Source organism: Toxotes jaculatrix, chromosome 6 (assembly GCF_017976425.1).
Source record: "Toxotes jaculatrix isolate fToxJac2 chromosome 6, fToxJac2.pri, whole genome shotgun sequence".
Lineage (NCBI taxonomy): Eukaryota > Metazoa > Chordata > Actinopteri > Toxotidae > Toxotes > Toxotes jaculatrix.
This window is the reverse complement of record NC_054399.1, coordinates 27,454,927-27,471,438: the sequence shown is the minus strand read 5'-3', so window position 1 is coordinate 27,471,438 and position 16,512 is coordinate 27,454,927. Positions and strand designations below refer to the sequence as shown.

The 16,512-nt window shown below is 40.6% G+C and overlaps 1 protein-coding gene across 1 annotated transcript in view; it reads left to right on the top strand.

Annotated features, from left to right (window-relative positions):
* Positions 1-16,512, top strand: part of LOC121182863 (inactive N-acetylated-alpha-linked acidic dipeptidase-like protein 2) — a 301,943-nt gene that overhangs the window by 169,318 nt on the left and 116,113 nt on the right. The window contains exon 12 of the mRNA XM_041039484.1: positions 7,252-7,398. Within this exon, the coding sequence (XP_040895418.1) occupies positions 7,252-7,398 (147 nt within the window). The remainder of the gene's footprint in view (positions 1-7,251; positions 7,399-16,512) is intronic.

The window sequence follows — 16,512 nt, the reverse complement described above, 5'->3', positions numbered from 1 at the left end:
ATATTTTCTAAAATCTTAGTTGGATGAAAACAAGGGAGAAAGGTTAAGCTACATTTTTATCCAACACAGAAATCTAAAATATTTCTTTTTCCTTTTGCACAGAAAATATAAGATAACAGCCAAAGTCAAGAGAAATTCTCTTATATAGACTGGATCCCTGTAGGATTTTTACATCAATTTTCCCTCCAAAACTACTTACTAATCCTACATGAACATACAAATTATTTCAATGGACTACTGAGCCTTCAGTATTCAATATTCATAATTTAACACTCTTTATTATGATTATTATATTATATTTCAGATTTACATTAGTCCTTCCATTTTCTGCCACTTATTTAGGTCTCGGTCATAACTGTAGCATCAAAGTAGCCCAGGTGTCCCTTCTCCTGATCCATATCCCCTACCTCATCTTCAGGGATCTGGAAACATTCCCAGGTTAGGTAGGATACAGACGGTTTTCCTATTTAAAAACAGCTGTGGATGTGCAGCACGGGAGGAGGAAACATGTTGCCACAATGTCATGATGGCTTGTATGTGAACAAGTAAAAGGAAAGTGTGCATAGCAGAGCAGGATGAAGAAAAACGGACAGCGTAGGAGAAAGAGAGAGTGAGAGAAAGAGTGGAGCTGAGGTGGAGCTGAGAGGGAGCACGTTAAAAGGAGAATGTCCCTGCGGGAAAGTGCAAATAAATGCTGCAAAATTGCAGATAGCAAAGGACATGGTTAGGGTTATCAAAGAACATGGTAGGGAGGGGTTCCTCCTCCAGCACGACAAAATATCACATCTGACCTTCTCCAGATTTTATGTTTTAACTAATAAATGGCATCAACACCTAATCATACTATGAAGGAAAGCAGGAAGTGTGTATGCATGGAAATAAGATTGAAAATAAAAACCTGTGAGCTCTGCTGTCAGGTGTGAGTAGCTCCAGTTATTCAGGGCTAGCTGAGCTTTATGGTGATCACCAGACGTCCAGTGTGTGGTTTAGGTGTAAAACAAACAGACAAAGAAGTGCACAGAAATCATATATATATATAAATATTCACTCCTGTAACCTTAGTTATGGAAGTGACACTAACACTTGACTGTTTTCATTTTGGACATTTCTGAAGCTGATTTTGTTGTATTGAACAGTAATGAACCTAAAATACATGTTACTGGCATAACATATCGATAGTAAATAGAAAAAACATCTACATCAACTGATTACAGTATATGTGTGAATATGTGTCTGGACTAATGTTAGATTCTAATGTTACAGGCCTGAATTTTACATTTGCATTTTTATGAATCCTATTTACATCATTCACTATGCTTAACCTTAAAAAAATAACATCACTGAACACAGTGCAAGCTTTTAAATATCAACCATCAACTACACAAAATCAGCTTTTACAGGTTTTGAGAAATGAACTGTGCATGTCCCAGACCATCAGTGAACAGCACAGGTTGATATCTCAAAACCCTTTCTCACACTGTTAATGTTAGCAAGCATGAAAATCCCACTGTTTGACATTTAAATATACCAGAAGCTGTGTATATGATCACTAAATGCAAATAGCTAATTATGTAACCTGAGATGAAAGCGAACTTTCCTCACTGGGATATTAAACATTTTTCATCCCTTACTTTTAAAGATTCCCGCAGTCTATGGCACATAAACAACTCCTCGTAAAATCTCTTTCAAACTTCATCATCCCCTTTGGACCTGCCCAGAATACCTCCACAGGGAGGCGTCCTGGAGGCATCCTAATTAAATGAACCAACCACATCAACTGTCTCCTTTCGACATGACGGAGCAGTGCTTCTTCTGGACGTCTGATTTCCTTAACCTATCCCCAAGGGTGTCGTGACAAATTCACTTTGGCTGCTCATATCTGCAGTGTCATTTTTTGGCTTAGTACCCAGACTCATAACTACAGGGTTGGAACATAGATCCCCGCTAAACTGATTGCAGGGCCTTTATGTTGAGCTTTCTCACTACAAGAGTGTAATAGTGGATGCATTAGTGAATATAGATATGGAGGAAAAAATTGTAGTTAGCGTCCAACATCATTTTTGTGTCATCCTTCAGAATCACCATGCTCCACATTCCTGCTACAGAGAGAACCCTGTGCACTGATTTCTAATTTGGGCTGCTGAATGGCCTCATCTGTAGTGACTAGCAGTGTAATGTTTTTCCTAAGCACTGACCCTGGGAGAACCCACTGTACATTGTTTTAACATGTTCACTCATGGATACAAGGTGGACGCTCAGTGCTTGTCCAATGGCATACTTGGATTGCTCAGTGCTGGTAGTGCTTTTTTTTTTTTTTTTTTTTTAAACTCAGGCATTCATGCAAATCGACTTTAAATGAAGTTTATCCAATATCTTGGTTCAGTAGCAGTGTTCCAGCAGAATGCACAACCGGCAAATACAGAGGTGGGGACATGCAGTTATACTGAATACAATTAAAGCACCAGCTGCACAGTGTAATCCAATTCAATATGAAACCCAATGCAACAACATCAAACTAAAACCTAAATGTGCACCTCGTAACACCTCTTGTAACACTGTAGCAACGCCGACCTCAGAAACTTTGAATGGTAGCATTTGCTGCAAGAATATTTAATGGAATTGCATGAAATTGTATAGATTTTGCTTTTATTGTGTCCACTCTTTGTATGTAGGTTTCAGTAAAGGCAGACTGTGTTTGTCTGCCTCTTTGGTGCTGAGAAAAACAAGAGTGGATTGGAGCCACCGTGTCTTCAGAGTCAGATCTGATTTAGAAATGTGGTCATTTATTTGGTAACATAATTCCTTGGTTAAAAATTGCACACAATCTGCTAGGGGCACATGATATGATGTGAGTCAACATTACTATAAAGGAAAAATGTAACAGTATTTTAGTTCAAAACAAATCATTTTAAGTTTTGCTTAGATGTTTGTACAGTTTGTACAGGGCTGTTTTGAACTGGTTTGGACTGTCCTGGGTTTTTGATGAGCTCTGCTCTGAGAAAACACTCTCGTCTTGTTTTGGTTTTCCATTTCCTGTTTTCTTTTGAAGCCCCAGCCCTTGTGTATCTGTCTCCAGAGCACTTCCTGTCTGTGTCTGGTTTCCCTCCTCTGAGATTGTCTGCCCCGCCCTGATTTGTGTCACCTGTTGTCAATTAGCCCTTGTGTAGTCGTGTTGTTCCCCACTCTCTTTGTCAGTTTGTTTGTGTCTGTACCTGAGTCTGTGCCCCTGCCTGAGTTTTCACCTTAGTCAGTTCATGCCCTGTAATCTCCTGGAGTCTGTGCTGATCCTTGTGTTCCCCTCTGGACTTTCTCCTGTGCCTGGTTTGCCTCCCCTGCAAGGACTTTTTGAGTTTTGCCCCGTAAGTTTGTATTTTTGCTCCCATGTGGATGAATTTTAGTTCTGAGTTTTTGTTTCCTAGCAGTGGACTGTAAGCCAGTGATTTTGAGTTAAAATAAAGGACATTATTATTCATTATGCTTTTGGGTCCTTTCTGCTAGTGTTCCTGGCTGTACAGCAGTTTTACAACTTCAGTTGTCAAACCTCTAACTCACGTATTTAGAGAGTCTTTTTCAAAATAATGCAAAATTGTGGGGGGGGGTCCCTGTTTTTAAACCTAGGGATCAGAGATCATTTAGTATTTAGTATTGCCCTTTAAAAACAAATCAAAATACATGAAAGGTTGGAGTAGAGTTTTTGTAGAGTGTAGAGTTTTTAATATGAACCAGCGTGGATTCAGAAAAAAACAATCATTCCACAGACATGGCTGTTATTCAGCTGGTTGATGAGCAATAATTAATAAAAGTATCCGAAACTGAATGTCATAATATTTTGCTCATTAAGACGTCATATGATGGTTTCAGTGGACTGACCACCAATGGCCATGGCATTTTACTAAACAGCAACTTATGGTTGCTGAGTTTTTCACCATCGTTGCTAAATTGTCACCAGAAACACTGTAGTTGTTCTCAGTGTGCAGGTCTATTTCTGTGTAGTAGGTTTTATTCTTTTCCAGACTGCAGACATGGTGGTACCTTGGAGCTAGTCCTTCACTGGCTGACTGACATACAGACACACATGAACTGTCAAACATGGGCCTGACATAGTTAGGTGACATAGTTCAGTGTCCAAATCAGGCACATATGAAACCACTCCAGTGTTGCCAAATTAATGACTTGAACTGACTCGAGAGCCTGGAGACAGACATTAGCTACTTTCCTTGAAGTGAGTCACCAGTCCTGCTTGGTGAATTTGTAGTCCTCCCTGCTTGTTGTGCCATAAGTCTCTGGGCTGACAGCTGTGTTCAGAGAGTGGAAGTGAGCAGCATGTTCAATTGTCCAAGCAGTGACCAAACTTAAACAGGTAACAGACTGTATATGCTTGTGAAAAGAGCATGATTTACTTTGTTCTGGACAGTGTGGGCTTCACATGGAGTTCAGAAAAAGTTGACTTTTCCATCCTCCTTGATCGCTTAACAACAATCAATCTGTGTTTTCTGTGCTGTAATACATTTGTGGTTTGAATTTCTGTTGTTTTTCTTTCTCTATTGGACCATGGTGGCTATGAGTTCTAAGGCTAATTACCCAGTATATTCTAATTTCCTCTAAACAGACCAGAAATCTAAAATTCATCATTTCCTGCATGTGGATTTAAACACTGCAGGCTTCATGCACCGCTCTTTCCATGAATTCCACTCTAATAGGCTGCTGTAAGTAAAAAGAAAGCTGAATATGCCAAGCAACATTGTTATAAGTCTGTCCTCTGTGTGCAAGTTCCCCACTATGAATCTCAATCAACTTTTAAATTGTGCACACATGAACAAGCATTTATTCCCACTCTGTTAACTCCCACAATTAGCCATAAGTAGGTAATGAAATGCCCTTCATGAATATTGATATGCGTGTAAATGTTTTTGTCCTTCCAGTCTTTTTGTGGGAATAAATCAAAAAGTGCAAGATTAAAAAGAGAAATTTCACTGTGTCACTGAAGTGCATAGCGGCAGGTTGAGGCAAGGTTAAAGGTATTATTTACCGGCCTTCATTCAGTTAGAGTGGGAACGTGTCACAGCAGCAGTTAATGTTCAGAGAGCAACAGCCTCAAAAAAAAAAGAAATAAAATAAAATAGTAAAGGTTGAGAACAGTGAGTCAGTGACAACGGCGGGGGTGATTGGACACCAGAGCTCTCTCCCCTTGACGGACCTTGATAACAGGAAACTCTAATTAAATACAATGTGACAGAAGAACATGGTGACATCAGGCGGACTCAGCGGATGTGGACAGTTGAGATAAGCCCCCAATTGATTGACTGTGGCATTCTGTTTCCTTCCACTACCCTCTCTGGTCTCAACAATTTCTGTACAGCAGCCTTGTTGTTGTCTCAATTAGGAATAACACTAGAAAGCAGTCGACCCAGGTGACAAGCTACATGCTAGCTGTGAGGGACTGTGACAAAAGCTTGAATTGTGCAATTAGCCATGTGCCAAATGTTAATAGCACTCATACCTCACCCTCTCCTCTCTCAGCACTGTACTGCATTTAGCACAGTTTGGCTTGTTCATGACAAGTTGACTGAATGTTGATTGGCTTCAGCCTTCAGACAACGTGGAACATTAACTGCTGAAGTGGTGCTTTTTAACCAACCCTTTCTTCTTCACTGGCACAAAATAAACGAGCAAGTCCTCTGACCTAAACGACACATATCGGTTGTTTGTCCCTTCCCTCAGATATGACCTGTAAGGTTGTACCAGTGCCAGGCTCACTGAACCTTAGTAGTCTTGGCTGACATCCACCACTTGAGGGGGGAGGGAAAAAAAAAAAACATTGGTTGGTGGGATGTCTGTCATGGTAACAATAATACCAACACAGTTAAGGTTGTGGTTTTAGACACAATGTATTTGGTTTGGTTTAGAAAAGGATCAGGGTTTGGGTTAAAGTAAATGCTTCCTTAAGGTTAGAGGACTGTCATCATTGTGGTTACAACAATAAACACGCAGTTAAGGTTGTGAAATGGTCACGGATCAAAGAAACTGCAGTGATTCCTCGGTTTCATATGGCAAACGAACAGCAGTTTCACACAGACTTTAACAGAGTCACTCTTTCTCTTACATCAGGCTTAGACTTTTCAATGTGAATCATGAAGAATCAGGATCAGAATAAAAAAAAACTATCTCAGTAGTAGTAAGTGAATAGAAAAAAATGTGTAAATGAGAATAAGCAAAGTTGAATGTATGAGGCAGAATCTCCACGTCTCCGAACATTAGAGGGGTCATGCAAACAGGTGTTTCTTTTCATCAGTTCCTTTTTCTTCTTTCTGAGAGACACTTGACTTGTGTAGAAATTCATCTATTCTGTTTCCTAAAAATTACATTTATATACAAGTAACTGGCAACAGCAACTACATAATGCAAACCAGATTATCTTTACTATTAACATAATGAGGAAATGTTAATTTACGTATTTGGAAATTTGGAAATAAGTTGATATTGAACGAAATTGCTATTGCTTTGGAGTATAGTAGCATTAGCATAGCATTATTAAACATTTTCTTATGGTTATGGTATATTCCATCCACACACCTCTCTGCACTCAGATTTGGTGATGAGAGTCTACATGTCTGGTTAAGAAAACTCACTGAACCACCACCTGCACAGTTATAGTTTACACATTTTGCATGCTACAGTCACACTTATTCTGTTCTGCATGAGAAGAAACTGGAAGGAAGCGCTGAGACTGAAAAGCTGAGTTATATTACTATAATAAAAGCACTTCAAGGACAGACTTAAATATCTACTTGCAGGAGATATGTCTTTGAGATAATGTCTTTGTTTAAGTATGTATATACAATACTTACTCACATACACACAGTTTCTCAGGAAACACATGCATCTTTCTGGTATTTAACCAAAAACCTCCAACGCTGTTAGAATAATAAACATGCACATGCTCCATGTGTCGTATGGACAATGCATTGTTCTTTTGCTATGATAAAACAAAGAGTTAAATATGATATTGATATTTCAGGCAGTTGTAGAAAAGTGTTAACAGAGAGACACTAAGCAAACCCAACAGTACAAGACAGAAGCTGAGTTTTATCTGGAACTCGTTTAATTCATTAACATGCCAGCACCTCGTTAACCTCAGGGCCACTTGATTCTATTAAATTCCCGTCTCTCTCCTTCTTCTCTTTCCAACAGTAAATTTCTCTCATCCCACTGAGGTTTTCTTTCTCTCCATCTTTTTGTCCTCTGCATTAGAGACAGTTGCTGAGTTGCATTCGTGGTGGGAACTGCCCTGGACCAAACGTCAGCTCGCTGCAGTTGCCTGGAGATGTGAGTTTCTTCGCCAACCAACTGGGTGTTGCCACCATGGAGTTTGCCTTTGAGCAGACCAAAGCAGAGGAGGTACGTTTAGACCTTTACACCAGACTCTTTTACTTCCACTGCTCTCATTTTGCCTACTGACAACGCTCTCACTGCCTTAGTTGTGTATAATGGTATGGTGTATGACTGGAGAGCAGAGCTCCTCTAATACAAGTAAAAAAAAAGATACAGTCACTCATTGTTTCTCAGTTTCTGACAGAAGGCTGTGAATGGATTTATTTGGATAAACTGCTGAGTTTGCCATAGGCCGCCACTTGTTTATCTTCAGCTCTTAATTGGAAGCGAAAGCATTCTTGGTGAAGACACACACACCTGTCAGTAGTTGAAGCGTGTTAAAGAAAAGTGTCATCTTTAAAGAAAAAGACACCTGCAGTGTGTCTCTGCAGTAATTTGTCCACTTCTGACACATTGGGGATTGGATGTGATAACAACCATCTGCAGCCTTTAAGACTAATGGTATTATTTTTGCAAAATGTGTCTTTATACAAGCAAGAAATACATATCACACAGCTTACAAATTATGCATGCCCCTATTTACTCCCATTAAAAATGCAGTATTGATGTTTGTTGTACAGCCTTGGGGTGGAAACACGGAGATTTAGCCGCAGCTAAGTCAGCCCACTCAAATTTGGAACTTCTGGCTAGGATGGCAACTTTGAGCTTAATTAGTGCGAGAGATCTTCATGATGTTTATCTGCCCTCAAGGCATCTTCACAACCTGAAAATAATAGGTAGTGAAGGGTGACACCCACAGCAGTGGCTTTATTTAGGAGAGGGAGACAAAACCCAAATTGAATTAAAAACAGTCATAAATATGCTTGACTGTGTTTGGGGAAAGTCCTGTATGCATAAATTACCATTGGCTTAATAGCATTTAGATTGAACTGCAGTGGTAAAAATCAGTGAGTAGTCCCATTTCCAGGAGTGTTTCGTTTCTCTGCTAAGACTTTAGGGAAGCTGAGAGAGACAGACAGTAACAGAGGGCCTAGGAATTCTTTATCCATGGGGGAAAGTAACTGAGTAAATAACTACTGTACTAGTAGAATTTTTGAGGTACTTTGAGTATTTGAAACAGAATATTTACACACTGTGGTACTGCTACTTGTACTGAAGGAAATGCTGCTACTTGCAAGGAAATGCTGCTAACAGAAATTATGACAGACTCCAAGTGGGGACTTTGCTGTTCATTGGTGATGGCTAAACTCTGAAGCCATGGGGGCACCCCTAATACTACTAAATAACCAATTAGCCCTTGTTTTGAATTGCCTAGCAAAGATTAGTTCTGTGGCTTACATCTATTATGCAATATTGTATACGTATTGATGATCTTGCAAACATCCATTTTGTAAAACTACATTTTCTGTCACTGTAAGGTTGTGATGCCCTCAGTTATTGTGTTCTCTTCATTCCAGAAAAGGTCAGTCAAAAAATTGGTGAAGTTTTCCCAAAAATGTGTCATGTCCTCCTGATTGGCATCTCCTGGCAACTCCTAACAGGTTAGGACACCTGTGGAGTTCTAATTATATGCACAGATAGGAAACATTCTATAAGTTTAAAAAGTTAATAAGATACTTCATACCAAAAATGTATCAGTGAGGCCAGTCAGGACTGATTTCCTCTTCATGAGCTCAACTGTCAGGAGAAAGGTCAAACATCTAGTGGCATAGATCAAATATGTATTAAGACTAGTGAGTAGTACTGAATGTGACCTCAGCTGGTGACTTGCATGCCCATTAATTTAATTTGCCTCCCTCACTCTCCTCTCCTCTTGACCTACGGTAAACTCTTTTTGACATAGACAGTTATGTAACAGGTGTGTCTAGCAACAGATCCCTGTGCTGAAATAGTAATTCTGCTTTTATGGTTGGACAGTCTTCCTGGGTTAGTTTTGTTGCTAGAGTAGTTGCCTGTGCATAGGGAACATCTTCTATCACTGATCATTTAAGCAGGAGGAGAGCCCTGTGCGGTCCAAAAAGTAAAATCTGAAAGGCAGATGTCTTGGTGCCTTACAACATAATTATTCATGAAAGTATTTATGTCAGTTTGTACTGTTTTAGTCAAGATAAATGCCACAAATGGAGTTAGTAATGCCAACAACACTGTCAGTTTGTAAAAGATTTAGCCCAATTTACCCTTGGTTATTTTTAACAGTCATATCTGTCATATTTTTGACAGGCATATACTGTCTTACTCATTTCTCTCTGTTTTTTTTATTTATTTATTTTTTTGCTCCCACACACTGAACACAGATTGTGTTCTGCTCTTTGGTTTTCCCATCATGACACATTATCAGTGTTGTCATGGTGAATGGTCCTTATTTTAAGAAGGAGGGAGCAGAGCAGTGATAGTCTGCTGCATTCAGACCATAGAATTTGGGCAATCGTAGAAAGTAACTACTCAAGAAATATGTATGTATAAGTAAAATGTGACGGTACATGTGCTTGAGTGTATCCATTGGATGTTATTTTATATTTCTACATTTCAGAGTGAAATATCATACTTACTCCACTACATGTATTTGACAGCTATACAGTAGATACTACTTACTTTTGGGATTAAGGTCTTACATTAAAAAAAGGCATGGTCAGTGTTCTAAACCATTTGGCTTATGACTTGTGCTTCAAAAACAGTGGGCCCCAATCTTCATACAACCTTAAAAATGATATATTGTTTCAAAGCTCCAAGTTTTCTGATTCTACCTCTGCAAAGCATTTTAACATCCACATATCACTGTAAGAGCAAAGAATTGGCACATTGTTGTGTAAGTGCTTTCACATCAGTAAATGATCTGTGTGCTTCTTCCACCACCGATGCATCTCCCAAGTGAGGAAAAGGCAAATCATCCTAATGTTGTCCTGTAGGAATCTGAAGGTGTGGGCTATGGCTGGAACATTTCCTGAGAAGTTTATTGTTTTGTCCAGGGTCACACACACAGATCCAGGCTGGCATCACCTCAGCATTGTTAATAGTGATGGACAGATCTCAGTGCAGTCAACTCTCCCTCCCAAAGGAACACAAGCTCATTTTTGTCCAGGTTGAACTTTTAGGTGGTGCCTTGACAGCCACTGTGAAATATCTGCCAGAGGCAAGCAGAGATGTTTTCCTCCCCCTGAGAAGTAATGAGGAGAGTAGTTTGATGTCTTCAGCGCAGCAGGGGCATGAGAAGCCATGCAAGAGTAATTTCATTTATGCTAGTTTAAAACATGATTGCCAAAACTGCATTTTAAACTTTATTGTAATGGTTGTTGTGTACTGAATTTTATTATTCGTATTTTATTATTTACATTATACAGGTTTTGTTTTTTTCAGTTATTTAGGATTTTTTCCCTGTATGTATGTGCTTTATATTTTACCATTTATTGCCAAGCACAGTGTAGATTATGATAGTAGTGCTATGAATATACAGGTATAAACAGATAAAGTCATTTCTTTGATTTGATGACTATGATAAGGAATACTGCGTCACTCTTCACAACAGTTAGCTATTTATATGATGAACTGATGGTATTATAAATATCCACAGCCATTAGAGGGGATCACTCTGGAGCTGCTGCAGGAGACGACAGCGTGATTTGATGAAAGTATGCGTCTTCTTTGCTGTTCTGTTCATGGAGAGATCACTAAAGCAGACATAGTTCTTCCCAACAGGTGATTAAGTTGTCTTGATCCATCGATGGCTGACTGTGAGAGTGGAACTCAGATTTGTGCGTGAGTTTTATGCATCGGGCCCATGAGTGCACTCAACGTAACTAATAGATTGCTATCAATGTAAGATTGTTTGAGGGATATTTTCTCTTTCAAATACAGAAAAAAGAAAAGAGAAGAAACTTCTCAGTGAGGTGCAGCCACCCAGTGTTTTTGGACTCTTTTCCAGCAATCAGGGATGAAAAAGCTGAGAAGGGCAAAGATAAGAAGAGACAGGAGAGCATACTGAAGCCATTTCGGTAATTTATCGAAGCCTGTACATATGGCTTCCACCACATGATCACCTTTAGAGCAATTTCTGCCTCTTCGTTACAGCATTGTCATATATTCCAAAGAGAGCATTATATGTGTTCCACTGTGTGTGTAATTGTATTCATTCATCCTCATATGCCCAGTAAACAGAGTTGTGGTGTTGCTAATGTGTTGAGAAACCACCAGATGTTGTGTAGAGGTGCCACGGTGTTCATGACAGGAGTGCGGTTCGTCGAACATTTGTTTTCTCATATAGCATCTGTTTTTCTCTCACTCGATGAAAGTGTAGTCATCACACCCTCCTGTGATTATTCACCCACTGCAATAATTTGACAAAGTTAGTTTTACAAAGTTTTCACAGTTGGTTTAAGATGACTGAGGAATCACAAAGATGTTCGTTCTTATTGGAGAGTGGAAGCAGATTAAAGTTTGTTTATGAAATGAGAATGATCTGCAAATCCAAACCTGTTTTGAGCAGGTAAAAAAAAAAAAAACTGAGAAAAGTATACATTCCAACTATCAAAGAATGGCATGAAGAAAGTTCGAGTCATGCCATTCTTCACAACTGTGCACAGAAATCTGGAAGTAAAATTCCATCCTCTTGGTGCTGCGCGTGGGAGTCGTCTCTGACATATGTCATCAAGCTGCTGCATTGGCTTTGGGGACCTGAAAGGAACTCAGACAGGCCGTGAGGTGTGAGAAGAATATCTGACATCCCCTCATCGTTGCTGCTCCTTGGTTCAGGGCCACACTCAGGTTCAGGTGGGGATAGCATAGGATTAATAGAGCCAGACGGATCTTCATCTTGACATTGGCATGTACTCTGTTTAGACTGGAGGCCATTACTGTTACTCTCTCCAGACAATTTTAGTCCTCCAAAAATGTAAGGACCAGGGCTGCGACATCTGCCCTCCTACCGTCTGTTACATCCTCAAACTTCTCTTCGACAGCAGTGCTGTCTGAAACATAGCATAGAGCATAAAAGACAGCTCTGCAAAATGACTGGTATCAGTAGATCTATCCGCTGTAGCAACAACAAATTGTGCTTTCCCTGGCTTCATCTTTAATTTCTTCTCCCACTACATCAGCAGCAGCTATAATTATCTCATTGTAGATTTTAACCCATGTGCCAGTAAACACTTCACTGTTTGACAAGCTGTAATTCAAATCGTTGTTGTGTTCAGACAAAAGGAAAAGAAGCTGCAAATAATTGCTTCTATTATTTGACTCCTTCCATTCAATGTGACCCCTAAAATGAGCTCTCTGTGGCAAAGAGACAACACAGTTAATCAGCCTCTTCAGTATGTAGTTGTTTTGTCTCATCTGTCTATTCTGCAGTTCAATTTCTTTTCTGTTGGTTTAGTTGAAAGTCTACCTGCAGTTTTTGATTTGACTGTTGCCCTCAGATGTTCTTGTTGTAACCTTATGTCCTGTAGCTGCTTAGCTGACACTAGTATATGTTTGTGAAAGCTGTTGAGCTCCATGAACCCTTCTATGTGACTGATAGTTTATGTAAGCCACCTTTGCGCTCTCAGTAGACGTCTGCACCAAATCCAAAACAAACCCATGGAATAACTACCTAAACCAGACGCGCCTGACAGTCCGCCCAGGTCCAAATATATCTGATGATAGTTAGACTCGATATAAAATGCAGTCCACCTGACTGATCATGATGAGAGAGAGTTGCAAAATGTTATTTATTTCCAGATATTTATAGTTAACACTTTGGTCTCTCCTCAACGCTGTCCAACCTGGTCAGATTAAAAATAGTTTGGGTCTTGCATACTAGAAACCAAAGCTGCTTGGTTGGCTTCAGTAGACGTCATTCTCCTCAGATAGGCTATAGTGTTATTAAAGCTTGTGATATAACAAAAAAAAACCTACACAGCCTCCACTGATTGACTTGCTTTTATCTACTACGTCTAATTAGTAGTTAAAAATAAAGAACACAACACTGCTAGAGACTGCAACACTCATGCATGTGTAATACATGTAGGTACACTAGAGGGCTAAACTGTGTGCACACAAATCTATGCAAATCTTTCAGATCAAGTTGAACTTTTTAATTTTGACATCAGATTTAAACTGTTGACCATTAGCTAATCCTCTTGCCGGTACTGACCTTTGAGGGAACAGAGAGCCACAGGGTGCAATTAACAAGAGATGCTATCAGAGCTTATTAGTGTGTCGCACCATCCAGTTATATTTAACCTCTTGTATGGGAATAAAAACTGCTCCACAAAAAAAAGTTTATTTTCTTGAATAAGCTCAGGGAACTTATTACGACCACTGACTGACTTGTACTAGCATGTTCCTGGCTGCACCTAGCATGTTAGTGGTTAGCTCACTAGCCACGGTAGTGGACCAACAAGCCCTGTAAGTCGTCACTTCATCCACAAAGTCCTAAAGCCACATGTTTAGCGAAAACACATGGGTACATTTTGCTGTGCCACTTCCTGACGTGGCTGGGCCTTAAAATGTATTTCTCTGATGGTTCATATGTCAGATTTTGTATTACTTTCATTGTCAAATGACTTTAAGCTAGTTCCACCTGTCACATAATAATTCTGTGTGACGTATTGCTTGCAGAGATGCTTTCCAGCCCATAGTTTGATTTAGCATTACCCCAGTTTTCTGCTGAACAAGTGGCAGTGGGGTGGTAAGTAAGATACATATTCCACATACATCCCTAAATATGTCATTTAACGCATATTTGACAAGATGCTCAGGACTTGGCAGCAATTTTTCATCACACCACTTCTCCAGGAGCACATCAGGTCTTAATTTATTATTGGCGCTTGCAGCAGAAATACCATTTTATTACACCAATTTATGGTGGCATTCTGTCCATTTCAAATGGTGTTTCTCAGCCGCATGTCTGGGCTGTAAAACACAGTAAATGGAGTCTTGTTAAGTGGCAGTAGATACCTGTCAGTGCCTGCAACCATCCTGGAAGCTGATGAGGAATGATAGAAAGATATTACATCTGCATACCACTCTCCCCTGCTCATCTGTCAGGCCAAAACCCCCTTTGGTCCTTAAAATGGTGATGATATCAGGGAGCAGTCACGCAAGCAGAAGCACACATCCATGTGCTTGCATGTGTGCCTATCCATCTGACGCATTTTACTTGAGATAACTCCTTCTACAACTTTGAAGATGGGGATGAGTGAGGCTGAGAGAGCATATGAATTCTGTGGAGTCTGTGGAGTGGTTGGAGGAAACAGGGTTAGAGTGAGGAGAAGGAAGTAGATAAAGTAAAGTAAGGTGATGGATTGTTAATATCAATAAATCATTACCATATGAAATTTAAGACATCAGCACAAATTACTGTGTACCTCCCTAATGTATACCTCTAGGGAGGAGGTGAACAGGTCACCAGTCTATCACATCACTATTATATACAATTATTTAGTTTCACAGCTACTTTACAGTATGTCTTAGGACGATGGAAGAAGTGCCTTTGGAGAAAAACTCATGCATAGTCATTCCTTGGTGTGAAGGCAACAGTTGTAATCACTGTTATAAGAGTGGCATGTCCTAAGGAGCTGGGCAGTGTATATGTTCTGTGTGTGTGTGTGCGCGTACCTGTTGTGTGTGAGCGTGCATGTGTGCGTGCCTGTTCGGTGATGAGCGTGCAGAAGTGTGCGCAAGAGTATGAGGTATGCTGGGAGCGTTAGGATGAGCAAGTTGTGCGTTAGCGGCATAAGTTTTAAGACAGTGAGTATAGAAGTTAACAATAAAGTTGAAGCCTGCCAGGTGAACAAGACTTCCGACTCGTTCTTGTTGGAGTTCTGCCGTGGCGTGAGTGACAAGGAGGGGGGTTAACCACAAGCAGGTACTGCTCGTCCCTGGAGCTTTCACAGTTCCTCTGTGCTCTCGGACCACGGTCGGGGAGCCGAAGAGAAATGGTTAACACTGGCGACCACGAAGGGACCCTCTCACGTCTACAGTCACAGTACTGGTGAGCTAAATAACGGCAGAAGATACCGAAACAATTAAGGTAGCCGAAGTTCATTGTTAACGAGGCGGAGCAAACGAAGATGGCGGCTCCTAGCAAATATACCGCTACCCACATGTCCGAGCAAGCTACGACTTATGCTAACCCGTTCATGTCACTAACTCCAGTAAACATAAGCCAAATGCAGAGACAAACAGACAATGTGAATGAAAGATATGGACATTATAACCCCTTTCTTTGTGACGATGAGCCCATTTGGCTGAGGCAGAAAGCAAGTGAAACGCAATGTGAGCTGTCCCAGCCAAAGTTAGCATCCACTAACCCCTTTGCTGATGCTATGGAGGACAGTTACTGTTTCCAGGAACGTGTGCTGCATAACAACCCCTGTTTGAATGTGCATAATCATCACCAACAATTAAAGCTACAAAATGCATCTTTACCCAGAACTGTTGCAACCCCTCATACAAACCCCTTTTCTTCTGCACACCAAGACAGTTTTATTAAGAGCACACCAGCTTCTTACCACTCACCATGTTCCACATGCTCCGGTGTGCACATGCTTGGCTGTGACTCATCAAAAGACATTGATTATGGACATTCACCTGACCAAGTGTGCTGCCAGACAGCCCGGTTAAAGGCATCTTCCGTCAAATGTAAGCAACACAAACCATTTGTACTGCAGGCCCCTAGTGTGCATTACCAGCCATCATCTGAGAGTGAGGAGGACTGTGACCACCAAGAGAGAGTCCCCATTTTACACCCTGGACATTATGATGGCACCCACCCTTGGAAAGAGTTCCTGCGAAGGTTTGAGAGCTGTGCCAAAGCTAACCACTGGTCTAAAAAGACCATGGCTGTCCAACTAAAGTTCTGCCTGGTAGGAGCTGCAGGTTCTATCGTCCACAGGAACCCCAGATCTGCTCAGTGGAGTTATGCACGCCTAGTGGAAGAGATGGAGACTGCATACGGCCCCTCTTCAGAGCATGCTGCAGCGGTGGCTGTTGAACTGAGGCAGCGTGTCCGTAAAGTGGGTGAGGCCCTCCATGTTTTGAGAGACGACATATATGATAAAGTATCAGTAGCCTACAGTGACAGGACTGAGATTGAACAGGACGCTATTGGCGTTGAAGTTTTCACTAATGCTGTAGGTGATGCAGAAATTGTCCAGAAACTGCTGGAGCAACGGTCTCACACCCTCTCCCAAGCCTATGATATAG